The 27,746-nt window shown below is 41.7% G+C and overlaps 1 protein-coding gene across 2 annotated transcripts; it reads right to left on the reverse strand.

The window, feature by feature from the left end:
• Positions 1-240: 240 nt before the first annotated feature.
• LOC103152778 (alpha-2-macroglobulin-like protein 1) lies at positions 241-27,263 on the reverse strand. 2 transcript variants are annotated; one of them, XM_007573387.2, is made up of 35 exons: positions 27,065-27,263; positions 25,589-25,745; positions 24,576-24,628; positions 23,197-23,217; positions 22,578-22,746; positions 22,411-22,495; positions 21,776-21,896; positions 20,610-20,724; positions 20,421-20,530; positions 19,902-20,057; positions 19,360-19,596; positions 19,098-19,161; positions 18,022-18,167; positions 17,775-17,924; positions 17,425-17,661; positions 16,680-16,752; positions 16,460-16,598; positions 15,080-15,305; positions 14,867-14,993; positions 12,801-12,922; positions 11,684-11,735; positions 11,465-11,548; positions 11,173-11,349; positions 10,757-10,838; positions 8,564-8,720; positions 6,031-6,105; positions 5,631-5,796; positions 4,722-4,918; positions 4,432-4,647; positions 3,807-3,925; positions 3,633-3,723; positions 3,490-3,558; positions 3,298-3,403; positions 3,174-3,215; positions 241-830 (listed from the first exon to the last, which is right to left on the reverse strand). In XM_007573387.2, the coding sequence occupies exons 2-35, from the start codon at positions 25,677-25,679 to the stop codon at positions 808-810; spliced, it is 4,098 nt and encodes a 1,365-aa protein (XP_007573449.1). In that variant the 5' UTR covers positions 25,680-25,745; positions 27,065-27,263; the 3' UTR covers positions 241-807. The 2 variants fall into 2 exon arrangements, with proteins under 2 accessions (XP_007573449.1, XP_007573448.1); XM_007573386.2 differs by lacking the exon at positions 241-830 and having other exon boundaries at positions 2,905-3,215.
• Positions 27,264-27,746: the final 483 nt, after the last annotated feature.

The following is a 27,746-nucleotide window of genomic DNA, read 5'->3' on the forward strand; positions in this document are numbered from 1 at the left end:
CTGTGACCTGACTGGAGGCCTTTAGCATGGAGCGTTAGCCGCTACCTTGGAGACACGTCAGTCGTCCAGTAGTGAGTGTGTATGCTGTCACACGTTTTCCACAAGAGGTTTCAAAGTGACATCTGTTGGTCATGAGTTGCTGTTATCTACACGTATATAAAAGAAAAGTAGTATTGTAAAGAGAATGCCTGAGTGAAAAGTTAGTGATATTGTATGAAAAGACAACTTTTCACTTTTTGTTATTTCAGAACTTTTATTGCAGCTTGCATTTGAAATTGTACAATAGTCACGTATGAATATCTTTTTTTTTTTTTTTACTGGTACAACACTTGTGCAGGTACATGTACACAGAATAAATCACCCAGCACCATTAAGACTGGATCCTCCTGTTCCCCTCAGACACAATCAGCACTCTGACCATGCTGTGTTACTGTGTCATGTGTCACTTTCATGTATGAATAATGTGGATTTCTGTCAGATCTATTAATAAAAAAAACAAAATGACTATCAGCAAATACTCCTCTGCTGTCTGTTGTATCCAGTGCGTAATAGTGTGACTGTTCCAGTGTTGAGCAGAGACACAAACGGACCATTACTGGTCACCACCAACAAAAAAAATATATATATTCTCAGCATGTGACCCACAATAAAAGAGAATAAAACCTGATAAACTAAGAGTTAAAGTATCTAACATTACCCAAAGTAGATTCAGATCCCAACTGAACATAGAGTTTTAAAACAATAATCCTAGACATCACGCAGTAGTTCCATCAGCTGTTAATTCTGTCCTGGTGGTGGAAGGAGGAATTACACCTTGTTGTCACTGTCGTCTGCAGAGAAATCACACACACACACACACACACACCAAGGGTTATTATACCTGCTTTAGGAATATCGATGTTTACAGAGTGGGATGGAAGACGAATTGAGATCTAGAGCGGATCTGCTCAGTTTAGCAAAATGTTTTTATAGGTTCAATTCGTTAAACAATTCAACGTTCATTAAACAATTCAATGAAACAGACTTATTTCTATAGGTTCGTTTCATAACAAGAAAAGTTATTTCATGGCGGCGGTGGCACAGGGCTAATCAACACAGCCATCAAGGGTTCGAGTCCTGGCCTGTTGACTTTTGCCGCATATCTTCATTCTCTCACACAACCTGCTGTCCTTTCTGACCACTGTTCACTAAAGGTCACTAGTGCCAGGGAAAATGTTTTAAAAGAAAGAAATTTAAATCTAATCATGCGTTCCCATTGATCTTAGTTGTCAAACAGAACAGTACACTATGTTAATTATTCAAAGTTGTTCATAAGGAAACCCAGCAGATTGCACTGAGTGAATGCTGAAAGTCATTTCAGCTGAAGTGACTTTCAGCATTCACTCCTCCAGAACACAGTCAGTCGCTCATTGTGTTGTTGACGTGACAGAAATGCCTGACTGAGCATGGAGAGGAGAAACTGACCTTTAACAGGAAGGAACCTGTAGCAGAACCAGAACCTGGCTCAGTACAAGCAAACATCTGACAAGACCAACTTTAAATAAGTTTATGCTTCTACCCACTCCTTTGAACATTTATTAGGCCCGAGCAGCTAAGCACTGCGAAGGCCTATTGTAATTGAGCTGTTTATTATTATGATTATTGTGCCAAATGAATTGGCTTTTTGGGGGCTTTATCATAGGGGAGAGGATAGCCTCCCTCCGCCTACGGGTGGGGGGGGGTTCTGACTGTTGTTTGTGCTTAACGGGCTGAACAGCAGATCAGATTACCCACCCTTCTTGGAGTCCTTAGAGGGGGTACTGGAGAGTGGCCCTCCTGGGGACTCCCTTGTTCTACTGGGGGACTTCAATGCTCACGTGGGCAATGACAGTGAGACCTGGAGCGGCGTGGTTGGGAGGAACGGCCCCCCAGATCTGAACCCGAGTGGTGTTCTGTTGTTGGACTTCTGTGCTCGTCACGGATTGTCCATCACAAACACCATGTTCAGGCATAAGGGTGTCCATATGTGCACTTGGCACCAGGACACCCTAGGTCGCAGTTCAATGATCAATTTTGTCATCATTTCATCGGATCTGCGGCCGTATGTCTTGGACACTCAATGAAGAGAGGTGTGGACCTGTCCACTGACCACTACCTGGTGGTGAGTTGGCTCTGGTGGTGGGGGGGGGAGCCGGTCAGACCTGGCAGGCCCAAACGTGTAGTGAGGGTCTGCTGGGAACGTCTGGCGGAGTCCCCTGTGAGACGGAGCTTCAACTCCCATCTCCGGCAGAACTTCGAACATATTCTGGGGGAGGTGGGGGACATTGAGTCTGAGTGGACCATGTTCTGTGTCTCCATTGCCAAGGCGGCTTATCGGAGCTGCGGCCACAAGGTTGTTGGTGCCTGTCGCGGCGGCAACCCTCGAACTCGGTGGACACCTTCGGTGAGGGATGCTGTCAAGCTGAAGAAGGAGTCCTATCGGGCCTTTTTGGCCTGTGGGACTCCAGAAGCAGCTGATGGGTACCAGCAGGCGAAGCGGCATGCGGCTCGGATAGTTGCTGAGGCAAAAACTCGGGCGTGGGAGGAGTTTGGAGAGGCCATGGAGAAAGACTTCCGTACAGCTTCAGCTTCCGTACCAGAAGAACTCTGGTTCACCGTCCGGCGTCTCAGGAGGGAGAAGCAGTGCAGCACCAACACTGTTCATAGTGGGGATGGTGGTGCTGCTGACCTGAACTCGGGATGTTGTGGTTCGGTGGGCAGAGTACTTCGAACCCCCCCGGTGGCTATAGGCCAGAGTGGCGCTTGGCTGCTCGAGGCTGCTTGCAGCTTTAATTGTTATTGCATTGTTGTAATTTTATTCTAACTTGGCACGTTCAATAAAGTAAAGTAAAAAAGGTTTGAGGAAAAAGAGCAGAGACACATAAAGAAACAGATGTAGGAGTACTTTCTATGTTTATGAAAAGTATAATGTTAATAGAATGAGAACATTTGGTCATAGGCAGCATTACCTCCTTAAAAACAAAAAATAGGGAAACATTTTTATGTTTCCTCCAGAGTCTCATCTCTCTCCCGTTTCTTTCAGCTGTGGCTTCCATGTAGCCACAGCTTTTCAGTTTAAACACACCTTGCAGATCCCAGTGGGCGTGGCACTACAGAAAACTAGCAGAGAACCAAGTTGGAGAACTTTGACTTACTCTCAGCACAGGGGGATGTGTAGTCAGTGGCAGCCTGGTCAGCTGAAACAGGAGAGATAAATGAGTAAACACTAACAGAACAGGCCGAACATGGTGGAGCAAAGGCAGCGAGCTGAGCTCTTACTCGGCTGGTAGTAGTCGTAGACTTTAATCACAGCTGGTTTCAGGTTCCTGACCCGCTGATCCTCCTCCAGAGTCACCTTGCACGTCTGCGGCTCGTCCCTTTTCAGCTGCAATCACAAACATTCCAAACTTCCTGCACAGCCACACAGAAGGAAACGCAAGGGGGCAAGAACTCAGCCTGAGGGACACCCACCCCATCCAGGTAAATGTTGAGGAATCCTTCGTCTGAGTCCACGCGCTTCACCAATCGCTCGTCCTTCAGCTGCAGCAGCAGAGTCAGCTGTTGGAATGCAAGCTTCTCAGTTTTATGAGTCGTAAGTCAAACGAGGGACTTACCAGCTGCAGGGAGCTCTGATCCAGAACGTATCCAGACAGCAGCTTGATGTTGATGATGACCATGTTGGTCTCCTCTCTTCTGCCCTGATACCTACAGGAAGTGACATCAAGCATTTTTAAACCAGCTGCATTAAAGTGTCCAGCAGAGATCTTGAGAGACTCCAGCTGCAGTACCTGACATGAACAGCCAAGTGGAGCTGTGGCCGGCTGAGTTTGCATCTGGGTTCGAGGCTCTTGGTGATGGTGAAGGCTGAGAAGTCGTCAGGTGGAGGGATGTTGTAGTGTGCAGAGATCTGCAGAGAAACATCAGACAGTGATGGAACGTGGTCAAACATACGGAGCCCTGAACTGAATGTGGTCACAACATAACCACAAACACCAACAGTCTTTAAATGTGACCACCAACACACTTTGTATAGACGCAATGATGGATGCTGCCATCTGGATCGATTTTAAAGTTGCGAGCTGAGGCAACAAGATCACAACACGAAGCAAACTAATAGAAAGAAAGCACCGCTAATAGCAACAGCCTTTAGCGGAGCATTGACTGTTGGGATGTGTAGTTGGAGCCGAATGGTAAAGGTTGCTGCTCTGGAAGGTGAAGCTCCATCTCCGTCTCCAGTAATCTTCATCCTCTATCAGGTTTCCTCCCTTCACTGTCCTGTATTTATCTTCATCCATCTTCTCATCAGGTCTGAGAAGCTTCTCTGTCTGTACCGCAGAAACCCATCCCTACAGACCAACCTTGTGACCTTTAACCCCAGTGTGGGACCTCATCCCATGTGTGACACAGCGGTACCTGAGCCAGCACGCAGCTGTGTCCCTCGGCTCTAACGGTGTACTCTCCAGGAACCTCGCTCAGCTCTTCCTCCTGGTACAGCAGCCTGTTGCTCTGCGTCACAGTGAACTCCTTCCTCAAGCCGCCCACAGACGTCACCGTCACCGTGGTCGTACCCTGCGGGCTGTAGGTGGCTTCGGCGTACCTGGCCAGAGCCTGGAGGGCCACGACCGTGTCCTGTTGGGCAGAGCGGTCAGGTGTTAGCTCTGGCCGCTGCAGGGCTGCAGTTCTACTGGAAATGCTTACGATACCTGAGTGGAGGAGAAGCCACCGTACGGGTTCTGCTGCTGAGCGAGCCAGCGGATGATCCCAGAGGTGTAGTCCAGACTGAAACCCTCCAGAGGAGGAGAGAGGAGCAGGGCCAGCAGCACGTAGGAGGTCATCTCCACTTCCACAGCGTCCAGGCCCACCTCAGAAGATCCCACTCGCTCCCAGTGAACAGTACCGCCTTCCAGTCAGGATGTAGGAGGAACAACAAGATCAGCAGGTAACGAAACACGGACCAACAACGTCTTCATCAAAAAGATCCACCAAGATAAAGTGGGGACATCTCACTTAGAGGGAGAATCTTCAACTTGATTCTGTTTGTCATTCTACCTTCTTTAATAGAAAGAAACTCTCAAATTGTTTTAAATTCTGTCTTCTTGCACTCTTTGAGGACATCATCTAGGATTTCCCGTGTTCTCTCAAGGTTCATCAACACCAGAAAGTCTGGTTTGTTTGAGGGACAGATATTCAATAAACTCAAAAAAGTGAACTTTGGTCTGAAGTGAACTGTAATTTGGTTCTAATGCCTGTGTGAATGCCAACAGACAAGAGACTGCTCCAAAAGGAGGAAGTGGACTACATCACAGGGCATTCTGGGTTAATAGAACCAGAAAAAGAGTTTAGCACAAATAGCTAATGGCTCATGGTCTGATGCCAAAAACATAAGAAAAATTCTACAATCACTAAAATCTGATGCCACTCTATTTATATTCATGCTTCTTGAAACAGTAAGTTGAGCTCAGTGTCTTTTTCAGAGGTTTCCTTTAGTAGTTCTTAGTGCAGCGCCACCACAGGCGAGGAGATAAACATGTTTTTCAAAGTGTTTGGTTGGTTTGACTCCAATCAAACCCAGTCTACTGGACTATGAGGTGTGAAAACACTCTTCTTCCTACCGTCCTTCTTGGCCTTTTGGTCCAGAATGGTGACGAGTTTGCTCCTCATCTCCTGATCTCCAGCCAGACTGAAGGTGTAGGTCATCAGGGCCGTGGTGTACAGGTTGTCAAACTCCCCAGCCACAGCATCTTTCAGACAACTCAGGCCCTTCTGGACCACGGGGTCCTGACACAAAGCAGTCAAACACAAGAAGACACAATTAGACTGAGAGCTGGAGTTGACCTGTTTCCTTTTCCTTTGACAGCGGCCGTCCCCTCTGCTGTGACAGCTTAGTGACAGAAATACACTGAAATCACCTTCAACTTCTCTAAATATCTTGCAAAAAGTGGTTTAACAATAACAGTAAAAATTACACTGATCAAGATGAAAAAAAAGAGAAAGAGAGGACGTCCAACCGACCGAGGCGTTTCTGTCCAGCTCCAGCATAGCAGCGACGATGTAAGCCGTCAGCGACACGTCGTCACTCACTCCTCCCTGTGGAAACACGAGATCATACAGCAACAGGTCAGAGGCATGGCCTTCATTAAACAATCTGCCATTATGTATCAGTTTGAGTCAATATGTACCAATCCGAGTCATTGTGTACCAGCCTGAACTATGTTTTTGGAGAAAATTGATCCTTTTTAAATGAATCATGTAATGATATTTACCTCAGTTACAGCTCCTTTACATCACATAAATCTTCCATAACTGTAATTTTTTTTTAAATTTTCAATTATTTAGGTGGGTAGGGAGTAAAGTTGAAATCCTTCAGTAGAAAGGCTTCTTTTTAAAAATTTAGGTTAAGGTTAATAATCAATACAAACTCCAAACAGATAAAACTCCTGGGTCCGCCTGCTAAAGGTCCAGGTTTTAAAATAAGAACTGCAAGATCCTACATGGAAGTTGGTGCGTTATTAAAGATGCACAGAAGCGAGCTAGCGACTGACATTTTGTCTGATCTTTCTGTCTACGTGCCACAGCTAAGCGCCAACAACAACTCTCTTCAGCTGGAGGTTGTGACTGAAGTGAGGACACTCAAATGAACCCAGTTTCACTGTCGATGAGTTAGCAATTAACTCAGAAGAAGACGTGAGATTTAAAAGGCCATTTATGAAGGAAATCACTTTTTACAGTGTACTCTGTATTTCTGTTGTACATTCAAGCTAACTTTATACAGTGACAGTTCAGTAGCTAACAAGAAGGCTGAATGTATAAACGTTGGATTAATCTGTTTCATTCTTTTATCCTTAAGGTGTGCGACTACGTTATTTAAAGGAACACACACACTGCTAGCAGATTCCAAATGTTAGCCATGCCAAGAGCTAACATTCAATGCTAATGGTTTAAAAATCAAAAAATCAAACTCTAAGCACTTTTTCCCCTTAAAAAATGATCAGTAAAACCCTGTTTTAGAGTGACAGCTCTCTCACACACAGTTTTACTTTGCTTATGTTGCTAATGGAAATAACTAATGACCAGAGTCATGGCAGGCTAGAACAAATATTTAGTGTTTTTAATTATTTTTTAAGAAAAATCTGAATCAGTATCAGCAGATATAATCTTTAGAGCAATCACAGATCAAAAATCAGCCTTACATCTTTGATTGGCGCATCTCTAATCTGTATTATGATATTATATCTACAGGTACTAATCAGTGATGTCGGATAAGTCTGTTATTATTATTCATCTGATGTTAAAACTTATCAGATAAATAGATGTAATCTTTAGAAATAGCTGTAGCTTTTTTGTTTTTTTTTTTGTTGCTATTTTTTTAAAGCTTCCCAAATCAAGTACAGACCAGTTTCTTGTCTTCTGCGTGTTTAGAATTCATGGACATAAATGTATTTGTGCGTTAGCTTTACCAGAATGTTACATCAATGAACAAGCAGAGTAAATACCATGGAAGTGAATTGTGGGGAAAACAATAAAATTTGACAAATGATGGAAGAAATATTGTTCCTCCAGCAACTCTCACACCAGGAAGATTGCTTCTCCAAGGTCAAGCTGATTGATTTTCATCTTAACAATGTGTTCACCTTCACCTGTAATTAAGCAGCTGGTTGCTACAGTAATTCTTACATTTTATGGAAGGAGTAGGGGTGTACTTTTTGAAAAAATACATCTTCTAAATCTGTGGTGTGTGTTTTTATGCATGTTTAGAAGTCTAGAAGTCTCTTGCTCTGCTAACTCCTTTAGTGGTTTGACAACTTCATTATACAGCAGCACCATGTGGCCAGATGTTGTCACAGCAGGGTTAGCGCACTTAAATAATTATCTTGCATTCTCATTAATGAATTAACATTTCCAATATGCGACACATTAGCTGTGTTTTTGTTCCCCAAGCAGCCAGATTTGATCTTTAAAACTTTCTTCTGCTGTAGAAATGATCATGTTCTAAAACTCTTCTAGAATTTTCTAAAAAGAGTAAGAAGTCTAAATTTGATGTTAGAACAAGCTGACATCCATCTGTGAAAAAGTTTTTACATCTTATCGTAACCACCGTGGGAAGTGTTTCCTTTCTGGAAGACAAGATGCAGGATTCTGTGTTTGAGTGATAAAATGGGGATGTTGTGAAAGCAACACCTCATGTTTCAATGAAACATGGCCGCATCTTTAACACGAGCACCTTTCAACTTATCTTAGACTTTCCAGTTATCGCCAGACTGAGACAGAGTGACAACCAGTACAAAGCTAAAGAGAAGCAGAGGTCATGACCGAAGGCCAAAGGTCAGAGTAAGACAGGTCCTGGTGCTCTGCTGCTGCTTGGATTTCTGTTTACTGCTGCAACATGTTAACTTGGAATCTGCCCACAAAAAGAACCTCAATACATCTACATTGAAGGAGATTAAAATGAATCATCATTGTTATTCCAATAATCCATGGGATGCAGATTCACATAGCTACATTAAATTCCTGTATTTTGCCGTCCAGAGCTCCTGACCAGCTGTACCTTCATGCTGTTGTGGAAGAGCTTCCCAACAGACGTGAAACAGCCGTCGCTCTTCTGCAGTCCGGACAGCCAGGTCCGGGCGTCCTTGATGTGCTGTGAGTCCACGTAGATGTAATCTCTGGCTCCGCCAAACGACTTCATCACAAACGCAGTGAGCCTGGAGACAACAGACGCGAGGTCAGAGAGGAGCCCGACGATGACCCCCGATACGCAGCGGCAGGTCAGACCGGCTCAATCAGCAGCACTCAGAAACACCTGCTAGCTGAAGCAGTGGGGACACTGCAGTGTGTCCAACACCGCTGCTCACTCCACTGATGCTCTGCAAGGCGAACAGGTTCAAAACTATACATACAGGTCCAATTATATAGACCGTTTTCAAGTTCCAGAGAAACTACAGTTTCTGTGTGCAGTCAGAATTCAGAAATTCTGACATCGATGTTTATTATTTTTAAAATGATCATCAACTAATTTAGTAATTGAATGATTGTTAGCTGGAGAATACAGACTAAACAAAAAGCCAATTTTGCTGAAGGAGCAATAAAGTCAGAGCATTAATTAAGCCAAAACTCTACAAAATATATCTACCATTTTCATTTGACATAATAAAGAAACTTTTGTCTGTAAATATGTTCCACCCAGAGCTCCTCCAGTGGCAGGTTTAGCTTCGCTTGGTTGAAACTCTGTAAGTAAAATCTCCTATCATCACCTTTGTCTATCCAATTATTAATCAGTTAATCAAATATTAAACAGATCAGCTGATTGTTGATGTTCAATCAGAAAGGTCTGAGCTCTTCACATGTTGACATTAAAAGTATTTTTTAGCTGAGATTCATCCTTTGCTACAAACAATCAAGCTTTCATTAAATTAATACATCTTTTTAATGTATTTATGACATTGTTGATTATTCGGATTAACCTATTAAAAGGGCAGCAAACGATGCTTATTAGGAGGTTTTTGTTGCTTTTGTTTTTCATCATTTAAATCAGGTGAAACTGAAGCTGCCACATGAGGGTAGAACAGATTTACAGACAAAAAGGTTTTTCATCTTAAGGTTTATATTCTTTACTCAGTTTTGAGCTGAATATCTGCTGTGAGGGAGTTCTTCTTTCAGCAAATGGCAAGTTTTAGAGTCTGTAGTTAACAACTGATTACTAAGCTAGTTGATGAATATTGTAATACTTCTGATTAATTGTTTCAGCCTGGGAAAACAATTAAACTTTTGTAAACAAGTGAATAGCCTACATGAAATCTGATCTGTAAACATGGAGCACTGCTTTCCTCCATGTTCATCACAGTTAAAGCCACATTATGTGAAGAGTGGTTCTGGTCCACCTGGTGACCTTGAACCCAACACAAACACTAGTTTACTTGCTGTTCTTCTTTAAAGAAGGACACCAAGCTGAATAATTCAGAGACTAAAACTCTGAAATCACTGTATGCAGGAAAACTGATTTCCTTTTAAATCATTTCAGTTTTACAGCTTTTTTAAGCTCTAATGTGAGTAAATGCTTAAGCCCCAGTTTCTCCCAACCACATGAGTGAAAGGGGGAGGGAATACACCCCCACATATTCACCGATTGCCAAAACTGCCCATCCCCCTTTTCGTTAAATCCCCCCAGGCAGCCTCTGCTTTAAGCCCATTAAATGAAAATCTTCATTTTTTTCTGCAAGCTTCCTAATAAAACTAATGCATCAGGATACTTGCTTTTGGCAGCAGGCAAAGACAACTATGTGCGCGCGTGTGTGTGTGTGTGCGTGGGTGTGTGTGTGTGTGTGTGTGTGTGTGTGTGTTCCTCCCACCATGTCTGGATTGCATTTTTTTGTTCTCTTGTCACATGAAACCAGAGATATGAAAAGCGAACCTTTTGGATAAATGTTTTAAATGCTTCTCGAATGATGCAACTTGAGTCTAACACCAGTTCTATCTTCATGTTTCTGCCCTCCAAACAAACATCAGACACGTGTTGGAGTCACTCAATAAAATTATGTTTACTCAACTTCAATCAACTTCACTGTATGGAGCGTAAATAGGAGCCCATCTATGTGATTTATTTTTATGAACGATCGCCTTGTTATTTTAGCACTTATTTCAATAAAGTGTACATTATGACTGTATGAATTAATCTGTTCAATCAATATGGAAATGTCCGCTGTGGAGCTCCTGATTAAAAGCTGCAGATCATTGTACTTACCAGGTGTTTCCAGTGGGGTCGCTGTTCCCGAAGGCGCTGTAGGAGCCGTCGTCATGCTTGTAGTTGAGCTCCCTCTGATATCCTACAACACAGAGAAGCAACCAGAATCAGAAATACTTAAAAAAAAAAACCCTGCTTGTTCAGAAATGATTTTTCCACCTACAGAAAGCCGCGTTCTGCTTGCGGCTTTCTGTTCTGGAAGAGGAACTCTCTAGAGTTTATCTTGCTCTGACATTCTGAGCTCGATTCCTCCTGAACTTTTTGCTACATTACAACCACCACTATAAATGCAAACACATATTTATCATAATATTAATGATTCACATATTTTATTCTGTTCGTCTTTTATTTGATTCAACTTCACCTCCTCTTCTTGGTGAAGAGGACAGAGAAGAGATTGAGCGAAGTGCCCTCACCACTCTCCAGGAAGCGCTTGGCCTTCTCCAGGATGGCCTCGGTCAGCTGACCGGAGCTTTTCAGGTAGTTGAGGATGAAGATGTTTGGAGCGAACAGCAGCATGTTCTGCTCCCCACAGCCGTACGGCATGGCCAGCAGCTTGTCCAGATTCTGAAGGGCCCGGCCCATCAGATCACCTGCAAGAGAGGGAAACAAAAGAAAAAAAGTCAGACATTTAAGCACAATTTCTGCTTATTAGACGAGGTACCCGTCGCTCCAGGGCCACCAGGGGGTCTGTGCGGTGTCACCTACCCAGGACAGAGACGGACGCTCTGACTGACCCCTCCACAAACATTTCAGGCCGCTGGAGAGAGATTTTCTTCTCCACCGGACCATCTGGTAACAAAAACAGCCATTTGTTGAAATGTGAGCTGGTTTTCTGATAAAAGTCTGATGCTTAATGACATGGAGAGATTTTCTCCACAGAAACCTGGAGACCAGGAGACCCAGCTTTGAAGTGCAGACACTGACCTGCAGGACACAGCAGGGCGTTGTGGCTCTTCATCTGAGGCGTTCCTTCAGCCTGACAGAGAGTCACAGGAGAATACTAAGCCTAACGTGGTTCAGAATGTGAAAATCAAGGAATCTGCATCTGCCTGGAAAATCTGAATTTTTTCACAATATAAAAAAATGGGAGAGAAAAAAAGGACATCTGCAACTAACAATTAGTTCAGTAATTTATTCTGATGATTAACCGGTTTATTTAAGCATTTTTTTATACAATATAAGAAATGCATTAAAACATTGAAATTATTCAAATACTTTAAAAGAAGTAAAGATTTTACCAGCTGGTATACAATAACTTAGCTTAATTAGTTGATGATTATTTCAACAATTAATCCATCACGATTAGTCAAGACAGAAAGATGCTGCTCATTAATAACATTTGCTCTTATTTTTACACCCATAAATTTCAGTTAATATATCTGTGACCCTGACAGATGTCTGGGAAGGATGCAGGTCTCCTATTGGTTGATTAAAGTCCAGTCATTTTCCTGCAAGGAGAAACGATGAGCGAAGCCCTGAGCCTCCCTAATGTGGAGCATTAAAATATTCAGCTATTTAAATGGAAATAGCTTTGATAAAAATTAAGAACAAATCAAACATAGTAAATTCAAATTCAGTCGATATGCATCACTGTATTCATTACATGTATTCATTATGCTCTTAGAAAAAATGGTTGACAGCTGTATGAAACAAATCACTGCATAAGTAAACAGATATTTCAACCTGTTTCATCTCTAACACATGGATTATTACACTAAGGACAAAACCTCCACACTGATTTTTAACAATTGCACATATGAACTATCTAGATCCACTTAGTGACATCCATTAATAATCATCAGTTTGTTCTGTGGCTGCCTGTCAGAGCTTCTGTTTGTCTGTTGCTATGAGACCTCTGATCTGAAACGTCCAATCAGAACAGAAGAACATCTCCCACCGCTCTGGAAAGACTGCTTTCATCTTCCAAACTGTTCTTTGTTCCCCAGGACAGGCTGACCGGACAGCGTTCACATCAACTCTAGAGCTAAAAAGCAGAAGTGTTGCGGTCACCGCGGTGACGGGCGCTCTGACATTCACTGACCTCCACCAGCAGTGTTCGGACCACCGTGTCGATTCGGCCCACGTCTGGCACTGTGGTTACCTCGTTACCACACAGATCGCGGGTCCTCAGAGCCTCGGCGCTGACCCTCAGGCTCACGTCGCCTGTGCACACACACACACGCACACACACGCACGCACACACATGCAGGCGTTGGGGGTGTTTAATCGATTCCCACCTGTCAGACGGTATGTGCAAAGGAAGGACGGCTTCCCATCTCATTACCCTTCCTGTTCCTCCATCCTTCCTCGGTTTTCCTTCCTCCTCCTGTTTACCTCCTCATTAATCCCCATTTGTTGCCTTATTATTCCGTGTCTCCATGCACCTCTGTTTCCCATGCCCTCCCTCGCTTCCTTCACAGCCCATAATTCTTCACACGGAGGACAAGTACAGATCAGCCCCTCAGGGAGAGGTTTCTGAATGTTTCGTCAGAGATACTACCTGACTTGTTAGTACAAGTGATTGTCAGCATTCCTCTGAGGGAGGGGGCTTTGGGGGAAGATGGGGTAATGGGGGGGTTAGCAGATTGCGGTTTGACATACATCAGAACCCCCTCTCCATCCCTCCTGACGGAGGCTGATGGGAATCCTCTGCGCTACGGCAACAGCATCAGCTTGATTAGCTTGTTCAGAACCAGCTTTCACTCTGCAGCTGAAGGTTCTGATGGACGCAGCATGCACGTCAACTCTTCACTTAATGAAATGCAAACACATGGCAACAGTGAGATGTCAGAACCCAGGTAATGAGAGCTGGCTGGTGTGGTTTATGGAGGGCCAAAAGGCCCACATTCTGATATGTTCATACATGACAATTTCAATTCATGGAAAACAAAAATGAAATCATTTTATGACAAGCTGGGATTTTTAATGATCAGTTCATGAGCCCATACTAAAGTTCATTGGGAATTTATTTACAAATCAGTCAGGTCAGCTTCAATCTAGACTGATAATCTCGACAAAGGGGGATTATTTTCAGGAGAAAAAAATAGACATGACAGGAGTCTGAACTATTATATTGCTGCAGTAGGTAACTTTTTTAAAAATATGCTGTTTTGTATAAAACTGTCACCATGTCGTGGCAGTTTGCTATGAGACAGATACTGTCAATCATCCATTGTGCACTACTCACATCCTCTTGCTCTCTGCTGCGCTACAGCTTCTTCGCCACGCTGGAGCGTGCTATAAATGTTCAGGCTAATTAGCATAGCCACCGATGATGAAAAAGCCGTTTTCCTGGAATGTTTAGTTGTACACCTGCAGCAATCTGCTAATCTTGAGCTTTTATGAGCTGTGAAGGGAAAGGAGTGAGCAGCATATACACAAACATGATTGACAGCGCTAAGACCTTCCTCGCTTTGATTGGTTGTTTCTGACCAGGAGTGGTGCATGTCTGCAAATGGCTGTAGAACCAGATGAGCTTGTTTCTTCCACAGATTATCTCTTTAAGAATTCGAAATAGAATGTAAAATTAAATAACAGAGCATGACGTCTCCAAGAACAAAACATAGAATTAGACTGAATAGATCTGCCCTTATGGGTCAGGCATATGCAAAAAGTATATTTTAAAAACATGCTACCTACTGCAGCTGTAAAGTTGAAACTTCAAAAGAAAGCAGAATGATAAAAAAATTATAGTTTAATTTATAATTATCGGAGAGGTTTCAATTTGCTATGAAAAAAGGGTTTATTTGAAGTTATAAATGGTGTTCTTTGTTTCTAAGCTTCATGTAGAAACAAGAAAGCATGATTAACAAGTTCACTGCTACACTGATGATGCCAGTGCTATGTTTATCTGTATTGCTGGAGGTCAGGGGTCACATCCAGGGACAGCGATTCCTGGATGTCCAGCAAGACTCCCAAATCTTAAACCAGGGAAAACTATACATAAATATGTTTATTCCAAAAGAAATTCACTGACTTTCCTTATTTCCTGTGGTTAGCCTTGCTCTGGTCCTCTGTGCTAAAGAAGACCTTAGTGTTGTCTGTAACAAGCCTACATTTCAGTGACAATCCAATTAGTTGAATAGCAACCAATTTAGCTGTGTGTACCTAGAGCAGTTGGAGTCACAATCCAGGAGAAGGTCTTGCTCTCCTCTCCACACAGACAGATGCTGTACTGGCAGCCTTCACAGTCTCTGAAGGTGAACTGGTCAGACTCAGCCAGAGTTACTTTGACCTGTGAAACAGAACCAAACACTAAAATAAGCCAGACAACTCATGTACTCTTGAGGAAAATGTCTCTGTCAGAATGTGAGTAACCACCATTATGCACTGGGAGAGGTAATTGAAGATGGTGGCTTTCAGTGTGAACACCTCCCCTCTGATGACGGAGTACGGCAAGGTGAGGCTGACGAAGAATGGCTGGAAGGCGGTGAGCCCGGTGTTGGGTGACACACCGAAACCAGTAGGGGAGACACAGAAGGCGCTGGCTGCCCATTTGGTGATGGTATCAGGGACCGTCTTCTGAAGGCTCACCGACCCGCTGTCTCTGGACACAGGGCCAGGCAGGGAAATCCAAAGAGTAAGCAACAGTTCTTATATATTTCTAGAAAAGCACTAGAAAATAAAAATCTAAATCTGGGGAAAGATTGAACAACACGTAAAAATGCACAAAGCTAAAACCTTCACACAAGCTATGATAGAGATGCACTGATCGGACATTAATATCTGTATCAGTCCCGATATTGAGAAAAATTTTACACTGAGTCTTGGTGACAATATGCCTGATCCATAAGGGCAGATCTATTCAGTCTAATTCTATGTTTTGTTCTTGGAGACGTCATGCTCTGTTATTTAATTTTACATTCTATTTCGAATTTCGAATTCCTAAAGGCACTTTCTGAACCATTTGAAAGAAAATTTGTTGCGGTTTATGTGCTCAACTTATCGTTTTTGTCAGCTGTTATACTCCTCATTGCACTGACTGAACAAAGTAAAGTTGTGTTGTTTTTACATGTTTGACCAAGTGTGTGAAGCTGCTCATGTGGTGGGCTAGTGCAGAGTTTTGTCAAATTAATTTGTAATACTGTGTTGAAAAAAAAAAGCATCAAGTTAACTCAGCTGTTTTTCTGTAGGAGATTAGAAAAGCAGCTGATCCACTCAGATATTGATATCAGAAGTGAAAAAAGTGGATCGGTGCATCACTAGGCACAGTTAAACCTACTTATGACCCACAGACGTCTCTACCATTCACCCCTTCTGTCTCGCTCGCCCTCTCTCTCTTTCTCTCACACCCTTCACCCATCATAAAAGGACCCATTCTTGCTGGTTTAAAATCCCTTTTTGCTAAGATTACCAGAACCAAATTAATCAGGCATAAAAAATATAGAAGAGTTTAAAAACATTAAGCACATTTTAAAATCTAAACTGATTGAGTAATTGAAGCTAAACATTGGTATGAAGATTTTTTTTCTTTAGGTCGCATGGTGTTATCCTTTTCTCCTTATTACCCCACAGTAATAAGATCCCAGATCCAGATCTCAGGAAACTCTGTTCTGATTGTCTCATTTTTCTGCCCCTCTGGACCTCTAGCTTCTCCACCTCTAACCAATGCCATGTTGAAGGCAACAGGTCCAGCCAAGCATACTTCTAGAACAACATGAATAAAAAGAGAACAATCAGTCGTTTTGCCACAGTTCTCACCCAACTGAGACCAGATCCCAGATCCAGGTCTCAAGGAAGTTTTTTCTAATTGTCTCTTTAGGTACTCCGGCTTGATTGTTTGACGCTGGATCAGCTTCCAGGCCCGCTTCATCTACCATTGGAAGAGCCTCTGGCATTGCTAAATAAAATTTAAAAATGGTAACAGTGGCTGCTTTCATCACCAAGAATGGACAGAACAACAAAACACGACCAAACATACAGTTAAACTTGAACACGAAGCAGTCGTAAGGTTTTTTCACATCTGAGTTTGTCACAAGTTTGACTCCGATGTCCTAGATGTTGAGAGACAAAGACAGAAAGAGAAATTATGCAGCATGACCGATGTCATTTTATTGCACATTGTAATATCGTTACCGTATATGAGTAACGATATTATCGTTAAATGAGTAACGATATTACTCATATACAGGATTGTTAAAAAGCGATGGGATTGTGTGTTTCCATTGAATAAGAAATGAAGTTAAAATCACACATAAATAAGTCTGTTCACGCAGTAAGTGATAAAAAACATGCCACGCTATCATCTTCCTGCCACTTCCTGTCGTCTTCTTCTTCATGGCTTGCACCAACGGCAACATCCGGTTGTTAGTCATGTGACCGTCTTGAACATAGTTTTACAAAATAAACCAATTCTGATACAGGCAAAAACACCATCTCATCCTAGCACCAAAACATTTTAGCAACAGTTTTTTCAAAATTACTGAGTTTCCAATAAGCAAAGTTATTTCCGAAATGTCAAATTACACAAATATGTTCAATGGAAACACAGCTATTAAAAAATTAAAAAGAGTCAAACAGGCTTAGAACTGAAAATGGATCAAGAGAAACGAAAAAAGATGAGGAGAAATTTAGATGAGGAAATTCAAATGCCTAGACACGATGGAGAAGTTAAAACTGATAGTCTGACCTAAAAATAGAAGAAACTCATTCCAATAAATCTTTACTTTAAAAATGCTGTAGACATCTGTCTTCTGATAGAACGGAGGGAGGAAGAGCGAGCGCTTTGGTCGAACGTTGACATCAACGTCGACGATTGGTGTCGGAGTGACTTCAGCTTCAGGAACAGGCTGGAGCTCAGGAATTGGCCTGGGGATCGGGCCGGGAAAGCAGCGGAATGGATCGAAGTCTTCCACCTCGTAGTCGTACCCTGACAGCTTCTGGACTGGCAGCTGGTTAAACATCTGTCAGGACACGAACCCAAAGGAGAGCGAGCTGAACCTTAGTGTGTTTCGTTTTCCAAAGGGGATCACAATGTGTCAGCCTCATCACTTTGATGAGATGCTTGTTGTCATACATAGTCAACGGTGAGCTCCTGCTCTGGCCTCTGCAGTAACACGCTCTGGTCGATGGCTCTGACGGAGCACAGGGATTTGGGGTTGGCCTTCAGTGTCAGTGTGGTCTGATCTGCTGGGAGCTGCTGAACGGACGAGAACTTCAGGGACACCTGAGGAGTCAACCGATCACAGAGAGGCACAAGTGGAATCCTGTTTTCTCCATATGTTGGTTTAAAGAAAATAAAACTGTATTTTTGCGTTTCCTACCTTGTTACTGAGGCAGAGCTGAATGGGGAAGTCCTGGCTGTCTGCCACCATCTCCCCATTGGCCATCACAGAGTAAACAATCACCTGGGCAACGGGGGCGAGGTCCATCACCTCACTCAGTCTGACGGTCAGCTCCCCTTTGTTGACTGTAGTGTCGAACAGACACACGTAAACAGATGTGAATGATTAAACAGATGGATATATTTCAGAGAATAACAAATGACATTTTCGTTCTTTGCTAATAATCTGAAGACAACACCTGCTAAGTTATGAGCACTAGATGACAATACAAAACAGACCACATTCCATGTCCTGATTGGTCAACAAATCAGAGAAACACTGTATTCCTTGTTTGCCTCTTCTTTTCAAATAAAAAACATTCAGATTTGACTTTTTATAGGTTTATGTTTGAGTAAAATGAACATTGTTCTTTTATGGACTACTGACAATATGTCTCTGAAATAACAAGCAAAAATTTAGCATTTGCAGAAATAATGTAAGACGCAGTACTTTCAGACCTCAAATAATGCAAAGAAAGCAAGATCTTAGAAACAACAATATTAATGTCTGAACTCAGTTAGAGTTCAGACATTAATATTTGGTGGAATAACCAGGAGCTTTTCAGTGAGGTTCAGTGCAGTGGGCTCTTCATTTTATCCAAAGCTGTAACTCATCTTTATCATTTCATTTCTAAGTAAGAGCTGTTGTTTTGCAGTTCTCTTGTTCTCATCTGTATGAAGAGAAGGCTTATAAATGTTCCGGTTAACTTAAGTTAGTAGTAAGGAGGCAGGTTACTGGAACACCTTTGGTGTGTGTGGGAGAGCGACAGAAAAGGAGGTGAAGAAGTGGAGTCCAGTCCCCTCATCACATTAATTACATAAAAAGCTGTCAAATACAAAAAAGCCAACTAAAAAGAACTTCCCCATCGCTTCAGCACAGTGACCCTATTGTCTTCTAGATCAGTCAGCGAAGGTTGGGCATGCACTATATGTATTGCATGTAGCCCATGCCCAGCTTTTGTGCCACAGATTGTCTGTCACTGAGCTTATGCTTTAGAAACTAGATTGGTTTCGTACCAGTTCCTGTTGTGACATTCACTGGGACAGAACCATGACGCATAGTTTCACCTTTGGACAGCACCTACAAAGGCAGAGAATGTAAGAAGAGAAAATTCTGTCACTTGGGATTTTTTAATACTCTTGTAGTTACAGTGTATAGTGATATATATGTCTAATGGTAAAACAAAAAATCCCGAAAGAACTGAATAATAAGGTGAACAAAGAAATTTTGGAACATTTTCTTAACATTACTGCAACAGAAACACAATGTGACACATACCAGGTAGAAGAAGTTAAGGACCGTCTGTCCCTCTTTCAGTTCTGTTCCCTGGATGATGTACTGAGCCGTCACAGTTGCATCTCTGTCGCAGGCGAAGCCGTCGCTGATATGCTTGAGCATCAGGAAACTATTGCTCTTGGAATAAGCAGGTGAGACGAACAGGTAGGCCGATCCGTAGTCTGGTCGCCGTAAGTTGGGAACATAAGGTTCGTTTTCCTTCGTATCCTTAGTGAGAACCTGTTCAGTGAGATCAAGGGTTGAATTAAGCCATTACTGAAATATACACCAACATCCAGCCATCTTGGTTCATTCAAGTGAAGGCCAGCAAAGAGTTAAAATAAGCATTTTCATTCAGAAATGGGGACAGAAATCTTGTCATCTAAATTAGTCAGCGAAGGTTGCTCCAGATCCTTCTACAGGTCAACCCACAAATCAGGCAACTGGTCTAACAGACAACAAGGAAAACTGCAATGGTTCAACCAGTTAAATCATCTGAAGCACTTCTACAACAAACAATAACAAACCACAAAATGTGCGCTGACCTTGAGAGAGACAGAGCCCTTCCACTCAGACGTGTTGAGAGAAAACTGAGCAGTGCCTTTTGCGTCTGTCGTGAGCATCATTTTCTTGGAGTCTTCAACAAACAGATAAAGCAGCTCATTGGCAACAGGTTGACTGTCTGGGCCGACCAGCTTGATCTGCAAAAATGAAAGAAAGGTTTTCACAATGTTTATTAGTCACCATTCCTAAGGAAGACACCAGAAACTGGTCGTAACATCAGAAGTTCGCTCTACTAAGTATAGAATATGATTGTGGCAAAGAGGTTGACTAATCTTGACAATGAAGAAGTAAATCAGAAGTAATCCTAAAACTAGCTGATACCAGCTGTATTAAGCTAACTTTTTTTATGGGCCATGTTTTGTACATATGTGGCCCACAGTGGGCCACATGTACAAAATGCCAATAAATCCACTTTGCAAAGGTTGTTGAATAATTTTAGCTGCATCTCTATTAGCAAAACACCAAAAACATGCTAGCAGGTCTTTGATGGAGCTTTTTACCTTTCCTTCAAATGGTATGCCAGGCTTGTATGCTCCAGGCACATCCTCAAAGGTGATAGTTCTGATCTGACTGCTTAAGCTGGCCGTCCCTGAGCCTTTAAGAACGACCCCTATACAGTGGAAAACACACGGGTCACTTCCTGGTAGAAACTAGACTCCAAAACAATACTGGAATCTTAGAGAGCCAACCTGTTCCATCCTCCTCCAACTCAGCATTTAGCTCAAAACGGTCAGAATATGAGAACTTGTTTAGAGCAAACTCTGCCAAGCTCACAGTTTCTGAGACACATCCACTTTTATCCAGCTGGAACATAAGAAAATATGGGCATACTTTACAGGTTTTCTGCAGGTTTCATCAACTCAAACTTAAAACTGTTTACAACAAATATGAATGAAATTTATCATGGCATAAATGTACAACAGAAAATTGCATGTAAGAATGTAAGTAGTATAATGTGAGTCACTAGGTGACTTTTATTGCCACTAGGGGTGCGTTCACACTGCAGCCTGAAGTGACCCAATTCCGATTTTTTTGACGTAATACGACCTGTATCCGATCTTTTCATGGCAGTGTGAACAGCACAGGTCGGATTCTTTTTCGAATGTGACCTATATCCGATACGTATCCGATTCAAATGCGACCTAACGTCCAGGTCGCCTTCATCCGAACTGAACGTCACTGATGCTCAACAAATCTCACTATTCTGCGTCCTGATAAGCGCAAGTAGGAAGAAAAACAACAACCATGATGGATTATATGACGATTAAGTTGTTAATATGTTGCTCCGACCGGATAACAACTTCAAATATGTAAGCTAAGCTCCACCGTTAGCCTCCATGTTTACTTCCGCAAACACTGAGCACTTCTTCTATTTATGGCGGTTGGCAGAACACCGAGAATGCTGACGCTATTGCGCCCTCTACTGCGCATGCGGGACACTTTCAGGTCGTTTGCCCGTTCAGACTGCAGAACGCATACAGGTCGCATTTACTGGCAGTGTGAACGGCCCCAGCAAAAAAATCGGAATTGAGACACTTCAGGCTGCAGTGTGAACGCACCCTAGGTGTCACTGGTTGCCTGAATGTCGTCCAGGCAACCAGTGACACATTTGCAGTTACCCAAGATAAACACAAAAAGCTAGCTAGCTAAGTAGCCATGGTATTTTAGCAGATAATAATCGGTAGTAATGATTAACGTATTTAAGATCAAGTTATTTAAAAGCATTTAAGACATTTTAAGGCCTTAACTTTAGGTACACTAATTTAAGACTTATTAAGACACGTGTGCATAGACTAAACTTTAGCAAACATAAAGAAAGGAAGTGATTCTAGTCCATTTCCTCTGGAATACTCACAGTCAAATCAAAGTTCTTGCAAATGTCATTGTCTGGCTCTTCTGAACGCCAGAAAAACAGAAAGTATTTCCTACAAAACTCGGCCTTAACTCTACCAAGAACAGGTTTCCCATAAGTATATCTGCAGACAAAAGACAAAATATAATGATAAAGAAACAATTTAGTCAGCCACTAAATGCACAAATAAGATGAAAATTGAGATTTCAAGTGTTTCATCTGTTGCCTGAGAAACTTTTCTGCCTCTAGCTTCTACAGTGTGGCATTTTAATAGGCCAGAACCACAATGACCAAACTTTTTAACATATATTGTTTTCTATGTGCAGCAGTCATGTTGGATTTTAAGGTCATTGTTGTTAAAGAGACCCTAGCTTTCTAAGTCTGAATTCTAAAAGAACAAGAACCAAAAACCTTAGTTAGAAATAAATCAAGTGTCATAACATGCTGAAGTCGTGTGCATTACAGTTCAGATTTTTATTTTTTTTTAATGGACAACCTCCCCAGAAGCCGACATTAGCCTGAGTTTAAGAAGTTTGGGATTTTGGGATAGTATTGTCACGTGTTTCATTTAACAAAATGTATTTGAGCAAACAAGAAAACATATGCATATTGCAGGTTGGCACTTAGCTGTCACTCACTTTCCACAAATCTTGAATGTGGTTGTTGTGTCCAGGATGGTGATCACACTGGGCAGATCCACTTTTACCTCAAACTTAGGCAAAACTGCAACAAAATGAAACCAATGGAAAAACAAACTGTAGCTCCATCAGCCCTTCTGTTGCTCCAGATCTCCTGAAAAACTCACCGTACTCCTTGATGTCGAATGTGTGGGAGATCTCCTCCTCTTTGTCTGTCACAACGCTGATGGTGTAAGTTCCCTGAGCGGCCTCGGAGATGGAGGCGTGTGACAGGTCCAGGATGCCGCCACCAATCGTCTGATTCAGCCACTGGGCGATGCGGTTTGAATTGGGATCCTACACACAGGAATTTCATTAATACTAATCCTACATAGTGTAAATACTTGACCTCATGTTTTTTGTTTTGTTTTGTTTTTTTATGTAAATTAAATGCTGCATTATAATTTACCATTAGTTGGTGAAAATCTGAGCTGACAAGTGTTTTTATTTTACATTTCTAAAAATATTTGCCTCTACTATCATGTTTTACTGAGGTTATGTTTAACTGAGTGTTAGGGATGTTGGGGATTTTCCCACAAACTATGATCTTTCTAACCCTAAATACCGCCTCACTGTGAGACCTGTTACAGTCAAAAGTTAAAGAGATCCACGAGTTTTAACATCAGCCAGACCTGCTGCATTTCTGTATTTTTATTGCCTCTTTCCTTTTTCCTGCAGGCAAAACTCCTCAGGGAAAAACTGCAGACTTCAGCAGACATGTCAGCATGGAAATATTTGAGTTCTTACCTGGAGTACCACCTCTTTGTACTAAAAAGAAAGAAAGAAAAAAAATTTAGTTGAAGTCAAGAGGAGGTGCATAAAACACACTTAGAGCAATTCTCCAGACTATATCAATCTCAGCTGAAAGGGGTTCCTCTCCTCTGGCAAATACTGTACAGTTATGGGTCCATGCATGCTTTGATAATTGGATTTTTCTTCATCAAATCCAAAACCAGGATTGGAAAAAGTGTTATTTGATTTATTTCCCCAATATAAATATCTAAACCAATGGTTAAATTGAAAAGAAAAAAATCAAGTAACATAATAATAGAATCCAGGAAATCCCTTTTTTCCAAGGGATACCTGGACAAGAAGAACAGCAGTGTACAGCAAACAAAACAATAATTAAAAAGGTACAGACAACGTTGAAACATTATAATTCAAAAGGAAACTAAAACTCATTTAGTTTACCTTTTGTAGTCAAAATATTTGTTTAGAAAAAGATACCTAATGTATTCACAAAACCTAAAGCGCGAGGAGAAGTTTTGAGAGCAATCATTACAAGTTTTGCCGAGAGCCCAGACTCCTCGGACGAAGCAAAGCAAGAGGCCGGTTTTTACCAGGCTCACGTATGTGACAAACCAAATTGTTATTCTGTGCTAGAAATTTTACACAAAGAAAATCCAACTGCTTAAATATCTGTTTAACCGTTTTCAACCACATCAAGAAAAGCACTTCCTTTAATTTAATACACACACAAAAAAAGAGAGAAACATCCATGGACTATTAAACCATCACTGGAGTGAGTGATAGGCCCAAATTATCCAGAACATCTAAAAAATGTTTCCTGTTTTAGATTATTAGTTATTTACAGACCCATGCTTTTCTCTCCGCTCTGATGATATTTTGAAGACATGAAAAAAAAAAAGGTAAATTCATAAAACCTGCATCCTGTATGAGTGAAGGGATGACGTCTTTACATTTCCATCTAATTGGACTTATGGAAATAGGAATTTCATGTTCACAGCACGCTGCCATGTTCTCATCTCCCTCATTAGAAACGGGGAGAAAAAAAAAAAAAGCCTGTGCCCGTATTGATTCAGATGTTTAGGTCACGCGCGGTGTGCGCCAAATGAACTCTGACAGCGTGTTTATCGCACCACTCCACACTCTGCTTCACGCCCACATCGTCTTCCAAAAGCAACAAACAGCCCTGCTTCCGCCTCCCACTCTGCCTGAACCAAAATAGACCTCGCTGCTCGCGTTCGCCGACTGCTCGCAAGAAATCACAGCCCATTACCGAGTTTACTCGCCGTAACCCCAACACGTTTCACACGGCTGCAGAACAGTGACGAGATGAGCGGCATAACAAAAATAATAATAATAATAATAAAAATAGAATATACCACTCGAACCACAGGGATGAAACTGGAATCCAAAGAGACAATCCGGAATTTTACTTAAAAAGAGAAGAAAGAAATGTTAGATATGAGCAAAACAGCAAACTGAGGGTATAAATAGAACAAAGATTGTACAACACATTTTATTTTGAGATGAGAATAAACATAAATGATGTGTATAATCTAATGATATTATTCTAATTAAAAAGAAAAGGTGGAGTATCTTCTAATAAAATAAAAACAAACAAATAGTTAAAGGAATCCTTTGAGTAGTTTGTCTGCTTTAGCCTTTAAAATAATTTTTAAAAAACTTCTTCAAACAAGACATAAATGTAAAACCCAATAAACACATAAGATACTTTTTTTCTTTTTTAATGTTTCCTGACCTGTACTGGCCACCCTTATTAACATTTTAGGGACGCCACTGGAAAGAAGATGGGCTGAGTAAAGTCTGGAAATCCAAATATTTTCCATGCTCCTGTTTTTATTTTATTTTTTATTTCATTCACTTAATGAATATGAATAGTTCAAACAACAAAAGAAATCATGAATGTAAAGGAGCATAAAGAATAAAATTATAATATCTGCTCTCTCGCCATACTTGTTCAAACATAAAGACGTAAAGTCCATGCTTCCAGACTGAAAAAGAATCTTGTGGTACAAGATCATTTCTTCTAATAAAGCCAAAGAAATGAGAAATGGGGAAGTGATTAAGAAAATGAATGGTTTCTTTTTTTTGGGATTAATTTTAAAGCCTTGATTAAATTTAAAGTTCATCCAAACCCCTTCGAATGAGAACTGTTGAGGAAACAGTGGTTCTGTGCATTTAGAAAAACTCCCAAACTTGCTAAGTGATGGCTCAGCGTTATGCAGATGCAACAAAATAGCCCAAAATTATGCTGGTGCAGCTGAATTGCTAAGCAGTGCAGAGACAAAAGCTGAATATTGCTAAATCCAGCATCCAGCTGAAAGCTTCAGAGCTTCCACACATCCAGCACGGCACGACATTAGACACCCACCGGTCTGTCCAGGTTTGTATATGGGTTTGTCAGTCTGCACAATGTGGATGAAGCCGGGCGGCTCGATGACGATTTTGGTCTTCTTGTTCATGGAGGAGCCCTCACCCGCCAGGGTCACCTGGATGACTGCTACCGTCCTGATCGGTACAGCTGGCACCTGCAACGCCACGAAGTAATACAACATCCAATCAGTTTTGAGACATTCAATATCAATTACAAACGTTGATGTGTTTTATTGGGCTTTACGGTGCCTTAAGAGGTAATCACACATTTGGCAGGTTTACTCTCTTATTGCTTTTACAAATCAATCAGAATCAACAAAATGTGGTTGTGTTGACACAACCACTGCTGGGATTGCAGCCAAAGGAAACTACAAGGGGGTGAATATTTATACAATCGCTTGTTTTGCGTGAAATATTATTTCACTGTCATTTAGTAGAAATCAGCTTTCACTTTGACATAATTCAATTTTGTTGTTGTTGTTGATGATCGATTCGTAAAAGCAATAAAAAGGATAACACATCCAAGGGGCTGAATACTTTTTTAGACCCTGTAGGTAGAGTCTACTTCTGAAACCAGTTGGTCGCACTGGATATTATTTGAGGGCATCAGTGTAAAGGAGGTTTCACAATTATTTAACCTTTACAGATTTGATCATTTTCCCTCCACTTCACAACTGAGTCATTACTTTGTGTTGGTCCGTCACATAAAATCCCAAGAAAATCAGTTTCACATTACAAAAACATTTTGGTTGTAATATGATAAAATCTGAAAGGGAAAGAATGCGGGGAATAGGTGTGCCTTGGAAAACACAGGATAATAACTGCATGAAAGCAGAGTAAATTGAGCTTCATAAGCTAAAAAAAACGGATCTGTCCCAACAATTTAATTAGAAAACTTGTTCACTGTGTGCCTTCGCTTGCCAGTAAAGCTGCTATTGCGTAACGGGGAACTGAAACTTCTTCCAGGAAAGTGTTTCAAGGGGATTTTTTTTCCACATGTGTGCATGCTGAGGGTACAGGACAGGAGGTGTTCTTCAGAAGAATGCAGGTAGAAGGCTAATCCTCTGGCAGAAAGCCGTCTGCGCTTGGCTGCGAGCGTGAAAACACCCGATCATTCCTGAAGTGGGGCCCAACAAACTCAAACGAAGACTTGTTGTTGTTGCAGAGCAGATTAGAAGCAGGTTCAAGGCTTTCCTCATCAATATGAAGCAAGGCCTGCGAGCCGCAAGCTAAGAGGAACCAGAGAATTCACGGACTGAGCCCCACCGCTGACAGCCTGAGTTATGGTGCTACCTAATGAGGAGCGTAATGATGCCAAGATCCGCGGCATTCTGTGACCAAACAATGAGAGGATGAGGGGAGGAAAGCACACTGTTTAAAAACATCATCAATGCATTAAATGTTTTGAAAAATTCAGAGTTCTACTCAATTTTGTAGGGAAAAAAAAGGCCAGCAGACAGAAAGGCAGGCTGACCTGGAAGCTGAGGCAGTGATAGAACTCCTCAGAGACGGTCGCCTCCAGGATGACGCTGCTGGAGGAATCCACAGTCAGGGAGACGGCGAGAGAGAGGCGTTCAGCGGGATTCTGGACATGAGCACACAGGGTCGCCTGTTTCCCTCCAGTCACACGGGAGCTAATAGTCACTGCATAGATACTGGAGTGGTAAAAAAAAAAAAAAAGGTTACATAGTGTAATTGATTTAAAATGTCTCCCAAACTTTTCTAATATGAACAGATATGTCAGCCAAGATACAATGGCATTCAGATGTTTCTTTAATGCTGTGAAAGTTAGACACTGAAACAGGAAACATCTGCGATTACACACCAATGTTGGACAGTGTCTGTGTCTCTAATAACCATAAAGTTGCATAAATTAGAATGACAAACAGAAATTTGGTTAATGGAAACAGAATTTTCAGAAGAAAAGTAACAAAAGGTTTTTGCTTTAGGACGATGTGCTGATTTAGACAAAAAGGCTTTTGGATGCATAGGATCTGCTTCAGAACAAACTTCAGCTGAAGGAGTTGTTCTCACTGTTTTCTTTTACAGACATTTTAAAAGATGCTGCAGAAATGCATTAGTAGAGTATTTAAAAAGCGGCATCTATCTAATAAAAGTGTTCAAGGTCAAATCTCTGTAAAGCAGTCAAGTTTTTC

This window comes from Poecilia formosa, unplaced genomic scaffold (genome assembly GCF_000485575.1).
Source record: "Poecilia formosa unplaced genomic scaffold, Poecilia_formosa-5.1.2 Scaffold328, whole genome shotgun sequence".
In the NCBI taxonomy this organism is placed as follows: Eukaryota; Metazoa; Chordata; class Actinopteri; order Cyprinodontiformes; family Poeciliidae; genus Poecilia; species Poecilia formosa.

Bases quoted from the DNA above. Each gene is read 5' to 3' on its own strand.
- LOC103152778 (XM_007573386.2), bottom strand. From the start codon at position 25,679: ATGAACAAGAAGACCAAAATCGTCATCGAGCCGCCCGGCTTCATCCAC. The intron at 19,162-19,359 runs GTATGTGTCACA...CTGCCTTTGTAG, and splicing joins TCCTTAACTTCTTCTACCTG to GTGCTGTCCAAAGGTGAAAC. The intron at 16,753-17,424 runs GTAAAGATTTAT...CTCAACATCTAG, and splicing joins ATGTCTACAGCATTTTTAAA to GACATCGGAGTCAAACTTGT.